Genomic DNA, 12,334 nt, shown 5'->3' on the forward strand with positions numbered 1-12,334 from the left:
CGTCGCGATGCCTACGCAGAGCACTCGCATCCAGCGGGCTGCTCCCGCTAAGGCGAGCCGCCTGTTTTGTATGCACTGTCCTAGAACGGTGAACACCCATTTCGACCCCGGTGAAGGCGTTGCCTTCGATATTGGTTGTTATCATGACGCCCGCGCTTCTGTGCTGTGTCGGCTTTGTTCCGACAAGAATAAGACATGCACTCCGGTAGGTTTCGCCCGTTCCCTTTTCTATATACGAAGTTTGGAGGTTAACACTGGCTAGGCCTGTACTGGTATGCTTGGAAACGCCTTCGATCTCGCCGCTATTCTGAAGTGGCAGCAGGACATTATTGAAAGCGATATCTGGAACGGGGACGTTAAGCGCACGATTCTCAAGGAGACCCATGATCTCGCGATTGCATTCGATTGTGCGGAATCTGCCCATGCCCGTGAGCATGGATTGAAAGGCACCCGCAAGGCCGTTCGTGTAAGTTTTGTATAGCGGGATTGCTGGTTCAGATAGCTAATCGTTGGTGTTTCACTAGTCGAATCATCACCTGGGCGTGCCCTTCGAAGTGCACGGATATATGGCCAGTGGCCTGTTCGGTCATTCTATTGGTTTTTAGTCCCTCTTTGGACTGTCTATCGTCGCGGCCTGGAAGAAATGGACATGAACGTCCGCAACGGAACAGCTGTATATTGTGTCGTTGAAGTGAACTCGTCAGCACAACGCAATGGAGCCTACGTATGTGCTCGCTCCGCTGTCAATGGTGGTCTGTGGACAATCTACATGTCTCTGCAACCTAAATCTGCTTAGGTATCGAGCGCAGCAATATTCTGAAGTGTCGCAAAGGCTCAAGAAGAGTCTGGTACTTTTCCTGACTACCCGTCAAAATGGGCCATGGTCGGAAGTCACTGGATTGGGTCGAACAGCAGCCCGAACATTTTTACATCCGACATGATTCAATATGTTTGGTGGGGTGTACAGGACAAGAAATCCCTCGAGGCGAAGTGCGCGGTCGAGAAGCGACTCGAGCGCCAGAAGTGACTGGCAATAAATATGGGATGCCATCAAGGAAAAAGGGGAATTCACGTACAACACAGTCTTTTGAGATCAGAGCAGCGGTGACTACAGAGAGAGCCAGCGTGGAAGGAAATATCTTTCTTTCTGACTGCGACCCACGCTATATCGCGGGTGCCACAAAAGATAACCAATATTCTTTCAACGGACTCATCGTGTTATACCTATGGGTATAATGCAAACCCGGGGTATATTATGTCTCGCTATCTTCGATATAGGATAGTCGCTGGTCATAGGTATTATCAGAGATGAAATCGTGGCCGATCCCGGCGCGCGTGGGAGATATTACCACTTGGCGTTGTTTCGCTGTCTATCTCGACTTCGTTTAGGGAACGAAATGGTCTTGGACAGCATATTCATTCGGTCCCGCCGCTGGCGCTTCTTCACATGATCTGCGTCGGACTTGGCTGCATATCAGATCTCATCACAACGGATCGGAAGACGCAACTGCCTCGAGTCAGCTAAAAAGCCAATATTCAAAATGGCAGGGGAATGGCTCCACCACCGTCAATAACACCACCGTTGACATACTTAACAGCAGAGCTGCAATCGCAGCTGCCAATTGCCTCGCTGCCTATTGGCCGTGCTATTGGATCCAATTATTATCTGCATCTGCAAAGAGGCCGAGACACAGGGGAGGAAGACGAAATGCTCACTGTCTCCGTGCGTTTTCTTGGGTCTAGGTTTCCAATAAAGAAAACCATGTCGGACCTTGTCTCATGCATCATCGACTCTTATGATACTCAATAGGTTACCAAAATGGAGAGGACATATCAACGCCGCTTCTCCTACGTACCATCGATCCCATACCATCTGGGCAGACGAGCGTGGTAAAGACACTCCACTCCACTCCACTCCACTCTACTCCGAGAACGACGATACCACTTCATACTCAAAACTGCGCGGAAGACATTATTATCGAGGTACAACTAACTATTTCTCACCAATGCTGGAGTGCGTACTACAGTTACAATACGACACTGCCATGTCAAGGTACCGTTCTAAATCGTCCGAATGATATTCCTCACTCTCTCACCTCTACCCCGGGTATAAAAAACAAGCCTAGAAACCTTGTGCCGTGACAGATTGGTCATTGGGAAATCTTCTTATGGAAAACCTGAAGCTCCGCTATCCAGGCGGGTGTTTGTTGTCGTTCGTTCGCTGGCACAGACAGGCGTTCACTATGAACTCGATGAGTCAGAGAGGCGGTATATTGGATTCTTTTCCACGAGAAACCTGAAGCTCCGCTATCTATGCGGGTGCTTGTTGTCGTTCTCTGGCGCAGATAGGCGTTCACCATGAACGTGATGAGTCAGTGGGGGTTTTATTGGGTTCTTTTCCACGAGCAACGTGAAGCTCCGCTATCCATGCGGGTGCTTGTTACCGTTCGTTCGCTGGCACAGACAGGCGTTCACCATGAACGTGATGAGTCAGCGGGGGGGTATACTTGGTTCTTGTTCTCTACTGGGTTCTTGTTCTCTCTGGCCCATGCCATAGAGTTGATGCGGCTGTTGGCTAATCGGCAGCCTGGGAGACCATTTGGATAAGGAAAAGACGAACTGGCATGGTGCCTGCTATTCGAATTGACATGTCCTCTTCGATTGAAACCTCCATATCTCGCCACAGAGACTACGTCTCTACTGTTGAACGCGATATGGTCAATGGAACAATGCCGTCTGCGCGCTGCCAGATTCCCACTTTTCAGGTCGTGGATTCATTTTTTATGTTCGTTCCAGACTTGCATCCAGGCGATGATGCATCGATCCATCTCTTCATGGTTGCTGCCACCTGACCTTCGAAAGTTGAATGATTTATTCCGAAATATGAGGTGGTTGGTCATTCGCATACTCAGACAGCCAAGAAACGGCCGGGGGCAACCCAGAAACTTTTACTCTTGCCGCCATCTGGAAAGGCGTCCCTCCCTGGACAAACATCCAGAGTCTGTAGCTATGCGGCAGGGCCATGATCATCTTCATGGTGTTTCTGGCTTCATGACGCTACGAGAATAACATCTTTGAACTTGGCATCCTAGTCTGCTTATTATTGGTTGCTCTATTCCAGCCATACGGCCGATGAAAATTGCAAACATCGAGGCAATAATAACCACACGCCGTCTTTCTCCGAGAGATCAATGCCTGCTTGGCTAGTCTCGATCGGGTGATTGATCTGCTCTCCGCCTTCGAGACGTCTTCGTCCCTTTGCACCATGGGAAACATTGGATTGTTTCGAATATGAAAGGCTTGTCCTGCTTAGCGACATGTATGATATCAGGAACTAAGTTCCTTCTACTTGTCTGTTTTATCGCAGAATCACATCACCATATCGATCTACGCCGAGTTAAATCCGACGGGCATCTTCACACGGACCACAGAAAGTGTCATGGCATGGCTTTTCTTCACTGTCAACAACACTGGAAAGCGATTGTTCGATTAAGAACTGACAGATACGATCAACCGCAACCAGCGGGTGGTTTTTCCTTTCGGCATATGTCATCTAACTCCCCTTTTGGAGGCCCGGTTTTGCTTCAAGCAACACGCTCTGGGCAGTTTATCCAAAGAGCCCATATGGCAGCATTCCCATCCTCGATTCCCCAGACTGATGCTCGTTATCGACAATGCATATCACCCATCAGATGCCACTTCTGCATATTGTTGGCACGACTGCAACCAACAAGGTCCTCTATATTGGCTTTGGATTTACTAATGTCCAGGCAGTATCCAAAGCTCGTCTGTCCTCCGCCGTGTACGAGTCCTATCACACAGTGGATACTCGATATACTGAGGCGCGAATTGGGCATTCGCTGAGAGACATCCCAGTCGGACTATGTCAACTCAGTATAAGACAATTATTTCCGGGTTACGCTTCCTGAATAGCCAATACTATCTGCGGCTGGACCGGTGGCTGGCTTTAGTCGCCCTATCTTGGCATCTTTCGGCATCTCACATGTCGGATCATCAAGGTAGAGATCCATGGCATGTTTGTTTGCCGGCTATCCGTCGACAATACCAAATATATACTCTGGCACGCAAGAGTGCTCAACAAAATGTTCGCACTTGTCTTGGCCAGCCTTCTGGGCGGCAGATGCCGCCCATGGCCCATGATGAAGCGTTCCGTGCACGGCAGTATGCGACAGTTCTTGTCCGCGCTCAAGTCTTTGTGTCATCCTGCAGAGAAGCAGCCATAGTGCTAGCATCCTTGCAAATATTTTAATGGCGAGCTTTTTATGCAACATCTGATTCTGTATTCAATCAGACCTATCTGGGGCTATCTGCTGAAACGATCGATATACGGCTTTAGCAATCCGACCGACCATGGTATCGGACACGACAGGAAAGGTTTTAGCCTTATACATACAAGATAACGATATCACACTCTTTCATCATCCCAGAATGGTATGAGTGCTCAAGCCCTCACAGTCGACTATCGACCAGGGAGTTCGCAGCGAACAGCGTTCTTCTTTTCCAACGGTCACCAGACTTTCTAGGCGATTTTCCCTACTGAAGGAAACTGAGAGACACCCATTTTGATAAAGACACCATCGATCACTCAGCTCTTTGTTCCCGTCATGACCGATGTTTGCGATTGTCGAATGAAACCTTGTCCTAGACCTGGACCTTGATCCACTGGTCGCGTGTTGACCTGAATTTACCGGACGAAAGACGCCCCCGAAGATAACGCTCGCATGAAGCCGATGCTAGGCTCGCCTATATATTAGTCTCTGCAATCGTGAAAGTTGTCAAAAAACGACCCAGTCAGGACTACAGGACCCGTGAAATATATGCTGTTGTTGCTAAATCAACACGTTTCAATCTCGTCATGAGGTTACTTATATTACCCTTTCCGTGAGAATATAGACGTCGATGATCCATCCCAACTGACCATCAGCTGGGTTTCCTTTCCAAAGGGCCAAATTTCTCCGTCTCTGGTTGTGGGTTTCTCGGTCTAATGGACGACCAGCCTCCTGTCAAGAACTGTCTCCGCCGTAAGACAAGCAATCTCTACACGACAAAGATCCCCCAGGCAAGGAAAGCTTCGGCTCTCTACCGCGGCGTTATACTCGCTCAGAAGGCAGGTTAATACCTTGTCCACTCCATCGGGGTGCGAAAAAGCAAGCCCGATGATTGTGAGCTTAGATTGTTTGGATTAAAGCATACTCATCCGGACACTATAGCCTGCAGCGGAAAATGTTCTTCCGGAAACTTGTCGCCCTGCCGTTCGGGCCGGTATCCTACTGTTCATACTTGGCTTTGTTCCTAGTTTTATTGGAATGAGTCACTGCTACGTCGGCCGACTTCGATGCCATGGCGTTGGGACTACTAGGTTAACTATCACCTCGCCTAACATTGATTATTTCGATCAGACTAGGTCCCTTACCACCTGGCCTAATATCGACTCTTTCTATTGGACTAGGTCCCTCATACTATTGCCAATAATCAACCATTAGGATCAGACTGGCATGCTACGATGTTGTTTTTCAGTTAGAATTGAAGCTGATTGTGGGCTTGATGCCCGGGTATATCTCGCATCGTATACCCACAGCGCGTCGCTCACGCCTATAATACAGAGTCTTCGTCGTTGAAAGGTCTAAGAAAGGACCAAGACACGCGTCATCGACCCAATTGTTCACTCATCTGGTCTTCACAACATGAACTTCAAACAAATTTTGAACCAGCACCCTTACGAGCAACTGAGTCTTTGCCTTTCAAACACTCACAGCCCAGCTTCGTCAGACAAAGCTCACGGTGAGGATAATAAGGAAGCCCTGACTGTTGTCCAACAGGCCCATGCTAGATGGGAAGCCAAAGTACATCGTCGGTTCAACTCACACACCGGACTTGATTAACGACGGTGGGAACACGGCCCTTCATACAGAGTAGAATGAATGAGACGGGTTATCGCATCGCCACGGGAATATCCATTTGTGGCAGAACCGTGTCCTAAACTGCCAAGTCAAGCTCATGAGAGCGAACACGTCGACCAACAATTGGCAGTGATGCCAGGCTATCTACCATCCAGTCAGTCTCAATCATCTCACTTGTCATCTTCGCTTCAGCTTTCTGGCCTAGGAGCCGTTCCGCTCGCGTTGATATTCATTTCACCCGAGGCATCGACATCTGAGACGCCCTGTCATTGCTTCGCGACATCAAATCTGTCAATCTGGCGTCAAGATAATTCCTAAATCCCCCCTTGCGTTGCGAACCTTTCGCAATCCCACCAAAATTGACGAAGAAAGATACCACCATCAAGGCCCTGAGCTTAATCGTCCTTGAAGAGGCCAAAGTCCAGCGGACAACCTGGGATGGGTTATCTTTGCTCGTTCGCGGCATCGCATTCCTCCCGTCCTTCAACAGGGGTGTCTTGGTGGTTTGCTTTCTTCCCTACCTTTCTTTCCTTCGGGAGGCTGTATGTGGAGACTGGAGGCTGGTGACTGGAGGCTGGAGAGACAGGCGAGATATACCATGGCACCATTTTATAGCGTACGCAGGTGTTTCATATGGTACGGTAATGTGGAAGACGCGAAGACGCAAAGATTCGCAGATATAGGTGTGATGATACTAATAATATCTTCCAATCGACTTTATGTATTTAGACAGACTGTCCTGAGGATATCCCAAAGAGTGAGGAGGAAATAAGGAAGGAAAACCATCATACTTGAACTTGATAATAACTCTATGTTCGCACAAAAGCAACAAATATAGTAGATAGTATTTAATTTTTCCATAATTCCTATCAGACTTGTATACGGAGAGGTGGAAAACCAACCCCCGCTAGTTACGGAGTAAAACATCCAGATCTTGAATAAAAAAAATAACTTAGATAAGTACTTAAGTAGCATCGTGTAACTAGAAACAACTTATGGATGAAGATCTACCCCATTGAAAAATAATATCCCAACGCCGTCCTCCCCGTTCTATTCCAATTTTCATCTCTATGTCTACCCCCAGACCCATCCTTATGCTTATACTTCATACCCATAACATAGTTAACATACTTCATGACATAACTAGATACTCCATAGAATACCCCATGCCCAATGCCCCATCCTCAACACCCAATCCCACACCACTAGTCCAGTCTAGTCCAGTCTAGTCCAGTCCAGTCTAGTCTAGTTCAGTCCACCGACCACGAGCCAGCCCGGCGCCAACGGCACCCGCTTCCCGGCCCCCGAGCAGTACCAGCACCAGTACCACGTGGCCCGATCGGGTGGGGTCGGGGTAGGGTTAGTCTCTTCCTTTTCTTTTTAGTTGTTTTTTTTTTTTTTTTTTTCGATCACGCGTCATCGTCCAGATAGATAGCCTGTTCTCATCGATTTGGGTGGGGAGAGAAGGTTTGGTAAGTAGATAAGAATACGGGGGTATAGTACAGGAAACAGGATACGGGATATGAAGGACGGTGGAGGGGGTTAGTTTTGGTGTTTGCGTTGGTGTTGGTGTTAGTTTAATCTACCTAAATACAGTATTTTAGTCGTGGGGGTGGGATGGTAGGGATTAATATTACTATTATGTACCGTGTACTACGGTTGATGGCTTGAGCTGGGATATTGCGGGGGTTGATTGGGATGATTTTGATTTTATGGGGGGGGTGAATGGATGGGATGGGATTTTGATTAGACGATAGGTTTGTTTGGGACTTGTACATAGGATCTCGGAAGGATGCATGGAGGTCACGTCCTATCTGGGACGATTTCAGTCGAGGGCTTTGTTTAATAACGGGTTATTCTATGCTTGGAATCGTACACAAAAGCGAGAGAATCCACCTTTTCCTTCGAAAAATAAAATACCGAACAACCCACAGACATGACCGGGTGTAGATAGCCCGGAAGGAAACTCGTGATTCGTTGCGGGCATGGTGCATCAAGGATGGGTATAGCGCTCAGAAAAATGGTATCATGCGGTGCGGTCAGAAATCACGAATGCGGTTGTTGGTGTTGTTGGTGAGAGTTGTGCAGAAGTGCCGCGCTATCGGGCTTGCGAGCGTAGACGACCGTTCCTGGTAAATAGGCATGTGTGTCATAGTCGCGGAGGGAATTGCGCATGTGGGCGAGGAAAACCTGGGTCTGCTCGTACGACCATTGCAGCACGGTGGTTAGAAGGCGGAGCAGATAGCCTTCTAGTCCGCTGTGCAATCGGAGTTGATTCCAGCGACCCTGATTTCATGTTAGTAAGAGAGAAAGAAGAAAGAAGAAAGAAATGGTTGACTCACGAGCTCATGTAGTTTGGGATCGCTGCTCCATCTTAAAGGAATTAGCTGCGAGAATTGCAATAGACACTCAGAGCATACCCGTTCATCGGCCACTTGAACCCGTGTTCCACCACTCCAACGAAGCCAGCGTCTCGAAGATGTGTGGCACTCCGTTCCCATATCAGAAAGGTCTTGCCGAATTGTTCCCCGGCATCGACGGCGGTTTCTCCCCAGACATGGTAGAAATGATCCGGAGCCATGCTCCCGTCATCCGCGATTGGCTCGACGGAATGTTCCACAACCTCGATGTAGCCCCCAGGCTTCAGGCAGCGCCAGCACTGCCGAAAAAACTCGTCCCAGTCGGGGATGGAGCCAAACAATTCCCGCACGTGGATGAAGTCGAAATGATTCGATGGGTAGGTCCAAGGAAGGGTCACGTCGTCAACCTCGAAGATGCAGTTTATAGGGTTGAACAATGGCTGGATTGGGGACAGATCCACCCCGGTTACTTTGGCACTGGGGAATTCATCTGCCATGGCTCTTTCCTAGATGTCAGTGACTAGAGAAAAAGGACGCGAGGAGGGACTGACCCTGCCCAAATTCCCGTTCCCGTGCCCACGTCAAGGATTTCCTACGGCCGGGTTAGACACTCTTGATTGAAGCCCACGGTCGCAAATGACCAGACACGCCGAGAAACCCAAGTGAGCTTGACTGAGCAGGACATGTCATACCTGTGGATTGTCGATCGGGGCTAGGTGCAGCTTCCCGTCGAGAGTCAAGAGGTACATATGATGGGCCACATTCTGGAGCTCGTTGGCTAAATCATCGTTTGGGCCCTGCAGTAGTGGCACGAGTTTGTTAGCACACAACCGATCGCCCCTGAGATCGGATCACTCACCCAGTACGCGCCATCACGGTAGGAGTGGTACCGACGGCCATTCTCGTATCGGTAGTCGGTGATGTAGGTCGACAGGGTCACCGTATCATCTCCGATCAGGGAATCATCTCCGTAGGCGGAATCGCGGTCCATATCGTCATCGCCATGGCTATGGTGTGGGAGTTGCACGGGAAGATGGGGAAGTGGCAGAGTGTCCGGAGAGGCGGAAGGACCCAAGGCTGCAGGGTCATCATGCTCCTCGCACGGGGAAGAGGTCATGGCGGCGATCGGAAGCCAAGATCGGTGAACGGTTGCGGAGATCTCCCCTGTCGCAGTAGCACGGTGCAAGTACGAGAGTAGTACAGGAAACACGAACGGCTCGGGCAGTGCGACAGATGCGACAGGAAATGGGGACAGTTTCACTCGAGAAGCCAAATGTACACCTCGGGCAGATGGTGTGTCATAGAGTTCGCAGCTTGGTTGGTTGCAAGAGTATGACAGCGACTGAAAGTACTGAGGGGGTTAATCTGTAACCAGGCAATCAGTCATCCGGGGAGTCGAGGGGAAGGGCAGGCCGCGAGGGATGGGAACAAAGAGCGGATCCCGAGCGGTCTGCATAGCTCCGTTACTGGAGATGAAGGTTCAAGGTTCGTTATGGAGGATGGTTGTGGAACGGTGAAGCTGTTGGAGTTGGAAGAAGCCGCCACTCTCACCTGCCCGTTGCGGTTTAGCCGCCCGGCCCATTTGGTCTCGGCCGGATTGCTGCCTCGGGAACCAGGTCAGCTGACCAGGACGGTGTAGTCCATGGTCGGCGGCCATTGGTTTGTGGTTCGGGCATGGTGTTTCCCTTTCGGATGCTCTCCGCTCGGCAGCTCGGCCTGCGGGTCACATGCTGCCGCAGGTGCAGCTAGTCTGCCTCGGGCTTAGCGGCTCCCAAAACAGCATTCATCATTGGCAGCATGAGTGACGGGCTAACCCAATCTGGCATCGTGGCCACACATTCTGGCCTGAGGCTTCAGCATCGAGATGTTCTTCTTGCCCCTCCCGCGTCGCAACACCACCACATCCATCTATCCACTCTCCATCAGCGGAGAACATACAAGATACGGTTGAAGAAACAACAAGAGCCCCCACTCGCTACACGCCCATTGATTATTAGCTCACACGCTAGTTCTTCAGACCCCGACCCCCGTCTGCTGCCATTTCAGGTCCCCGAAGATGGCGCAATGAATTCGGGCAAACGGATCCGGCCACGCTCTGAAGACGCAGCGATCGCCAACGGCTCGTATCCCATCGCGACCGCGTCTCTTCCCGGCAGTCAGCCCAAGGACGGTTCATAAATAGATCACTGGGGATTACATCGTGGCGTTCGAGCTTTGACCAGCTTTGACCTCCACCGAACAGGCCTCCCTGTGAGTGCATCATTGGGTGAGTGCCACCTCATTGCCGACCAATCAGGGAACATGCGCGGGGTCATCCGCTGGGATATCTGAGGGGATCCAGGTCTTCATCCCTGGATCTTCGAGGTATATGGCCGACCTGGCCTACATTAAACCCCAATGTTCCGGTGAACGTTTCGTGAACCTCCAATTTCCACGCTCCCATCCAAAGTACCACCCGTATTCTATTGCTTGCCCACGGGAATGTCTCGGCTGAAGACCCCGTCTCTTCCCGACCCGAACCTGTCTACCACGGTTCTGGTGGTCGGGGCAGGTAAGGAGCCCGAGATCTCAGTGGGCATCAGTTCCACCGAAGTGTCGACACCCATCCCTAGTTGGCAGACTGATAATATTAGGCTTCACGGGACTTGCGCTGGCCCAGGGTTTGAAAAAAGTAGAATGGCTTCAGCCACTGGTTTCCCAGCATATACTGACCATCTTGCTATTGCATCGTGGTGGAAAAGTATGAAAATCTGGACACCCCTTCCCGCGACTGGAATATGGGCTTGCACTGGGGTGTTGGACCATCAAAAGGGCTTCTCCCAGGACAGCTCTGGGCACGGATCCCATCGATTCAGGTTGATCCTTATACGCTCCCAGAAGAAAAGGATGCGCTGCCCTTTGTCAATAGCCAATCAAGGGAGGCGATGGCGTCTATACCTGTGCCATTCTTCTATCGACTGCTTCGTCGCAAGTTAAGAGGACTCATGGAACAAAGTCTGGACATCCAGTACGGCAAGGCTATCGATAGTATCGAGTATTCCACCAGTGGTGGATATGCCAAGGCAGTGTTCGAAGACGGCTCATCACTTTGGGCCAGACTCATAGTAGGCGACGATGGGGCGCGGTCGAAGACGCGACTGAGCTTACTTGGACCTACTATAGGACAGCCCCGTCAACTCCCTTACTTCGCAACCTTTGTGCAGGCTCGGTATTCCCCCGATCGCGCCCGCTTCCTACGGCAGTTCTACCCCTTACATCTTGCCGGAATCTACCCCGCGGGGCATGTGTCCCTATTTGGCGTCCACGATGCGGCCGATCGCGATCGACCGGAGGCCTGGACCTTCGTTTTCTACATATCGTGGCACTCTAGTGTGGAGGAACAACGGGAGACTGCCGGCTGGACTAATGGCCAGAGGCTCCAGCAGGTCAAGGAATTTTCCAAGACCTTTTCTGAGCCCTGGAAGAGCGCCTTCGCATGGCTGCCGGACGACCATCCGGTTTGGTACATGGGACTGACCGACTTCGACCCGCGAGCTGAGGGCCACAGGTGGGAGAATCATAATGGGCAAGTGAGATTAGCCGGGGATGCAGCACACATCATGATATACCAGCGTGGCCAAGGCTTGAATCATTCTGTGACGGACGCAGCCAACTTGGTAGAGGCGGTGCGGCGCTTCGTGTCTGGAACATCCACACAGGCCGATGCCATTTCCGACTATGATACCGAGATGATCGATCGCGCCGGTGGCGAAACCAACCTGTCCACTGTCAACACAGAGATGTTGCACGACTGGCAGAAGGTGCTGCAGTCCCCGTTGTTTACGTCGGGGACTACCCGGCGAGGTCGGGGTTAAGCTTGGGGGTTCGAGCTCGCCGCTTATCTTGGCTATTTGACTCTCGTTTCTTACAACGTCAAAGCTTGGTACATATGGGTTTGGGCAGAGCCAATGCCCTTAGACCAATGCCCGCAGGCGATGTATCTCTATCCGCATACCATGAGTGGCTTCAAATCTAGTATCTTCTATGCGAACGAACTAGATAGGTCTACTACAC

General features: G+C 50.7%; 3 protein-coding genes across 3 annotated transcripts; 2 read left to right on the top strand and 1 right to left on the bottom strand.

The window, feature by feature from the left end:
• Positions 1 to 7: 7 nt before the first annotated feature.
• BO70DRAFT_410047 (uncharacterized protein) lies at positions 8 to 625 on the top strand (the record flags this gene model as incomplete). Its single annotated transcript, XM_025547244.1, has 3 exons — positions 8 to 205; positions 263 to 466; positions 525 to 625. 3 exons carry the CDS (start codon positions 8 to 10, stop codon positions 603 to 605), a joined length of 483 nt encoding a protein of 160 aa, XP_025403151.1. The 3' UTR covers positions 606 to 625.
• A 7,061-nt stretch (positions 626 to 7,686) lies between these two features.
• Positions 7,687 to 9,771, bottom strand: BO70DRAFT_425664 (class I SAM-dependent methyltransferase). The gene is made up of 6 exons (XM_025547709.1): positions 9,141 to 9,771; positions 8,974 to 9,078; positions 8,833 to 8,873; positions 8,342 to 8,782; positions 8,264 to 8,294; positions 7,687 to 8,207 (listed from the first exon to the last, which is right to left on the bottom strand). Exons 1-6 carry the CDS (start codon positions 9,396 to 9,398, stop codon positions 7,968 to 7,970), a joined length of 1,116 nt encoding a protein of 371 aa, XP_025403152.1. The 5' UTR covers positions 9,399 to 9,771; the 3' UTR covers positions 7,687 to 7,967.
• Positions 9,772 to 10,762: 991 nt separating this feature from the next.
• BO70DRAFT_392394 (FAD-dependent oxidoreductase) lies at positions 10,763 to 12,135 on the top strand (the record flags this gene model as incomplete). Its single annotated transcript, XM_025546279.1, has 3 exons — positions 10,763 to 10,862; positions 10,915 to 10,952; positions 11,023 to 12,135. 3 exons carry the CDS (start codon positions 10,763 to 10,765, stop codon positions 12,133 to 12,135), a joined length of 1,251 nt encoding a protein of 416 aa, XP_025403153.1.
• Between the last annotated feature and the right edge of the window lie 199 nt (positions 12,136 to 12,334).

This window comes from Aspergillus heteromorphus (genome assembly GCF_003184545.1).
Source record: "Aspergillus heteromorphus CBS 117.55 chromosome Unknown BO70scaffold_2, whole genome shotgun sequence".
Lineage (NCBI taxonomy): Eukaryota > Fungi > Ascomycota > Eurotiomycetes > Eurotiales > Aspergillaceae > Aspergillus > Aspergillus heteromorphus.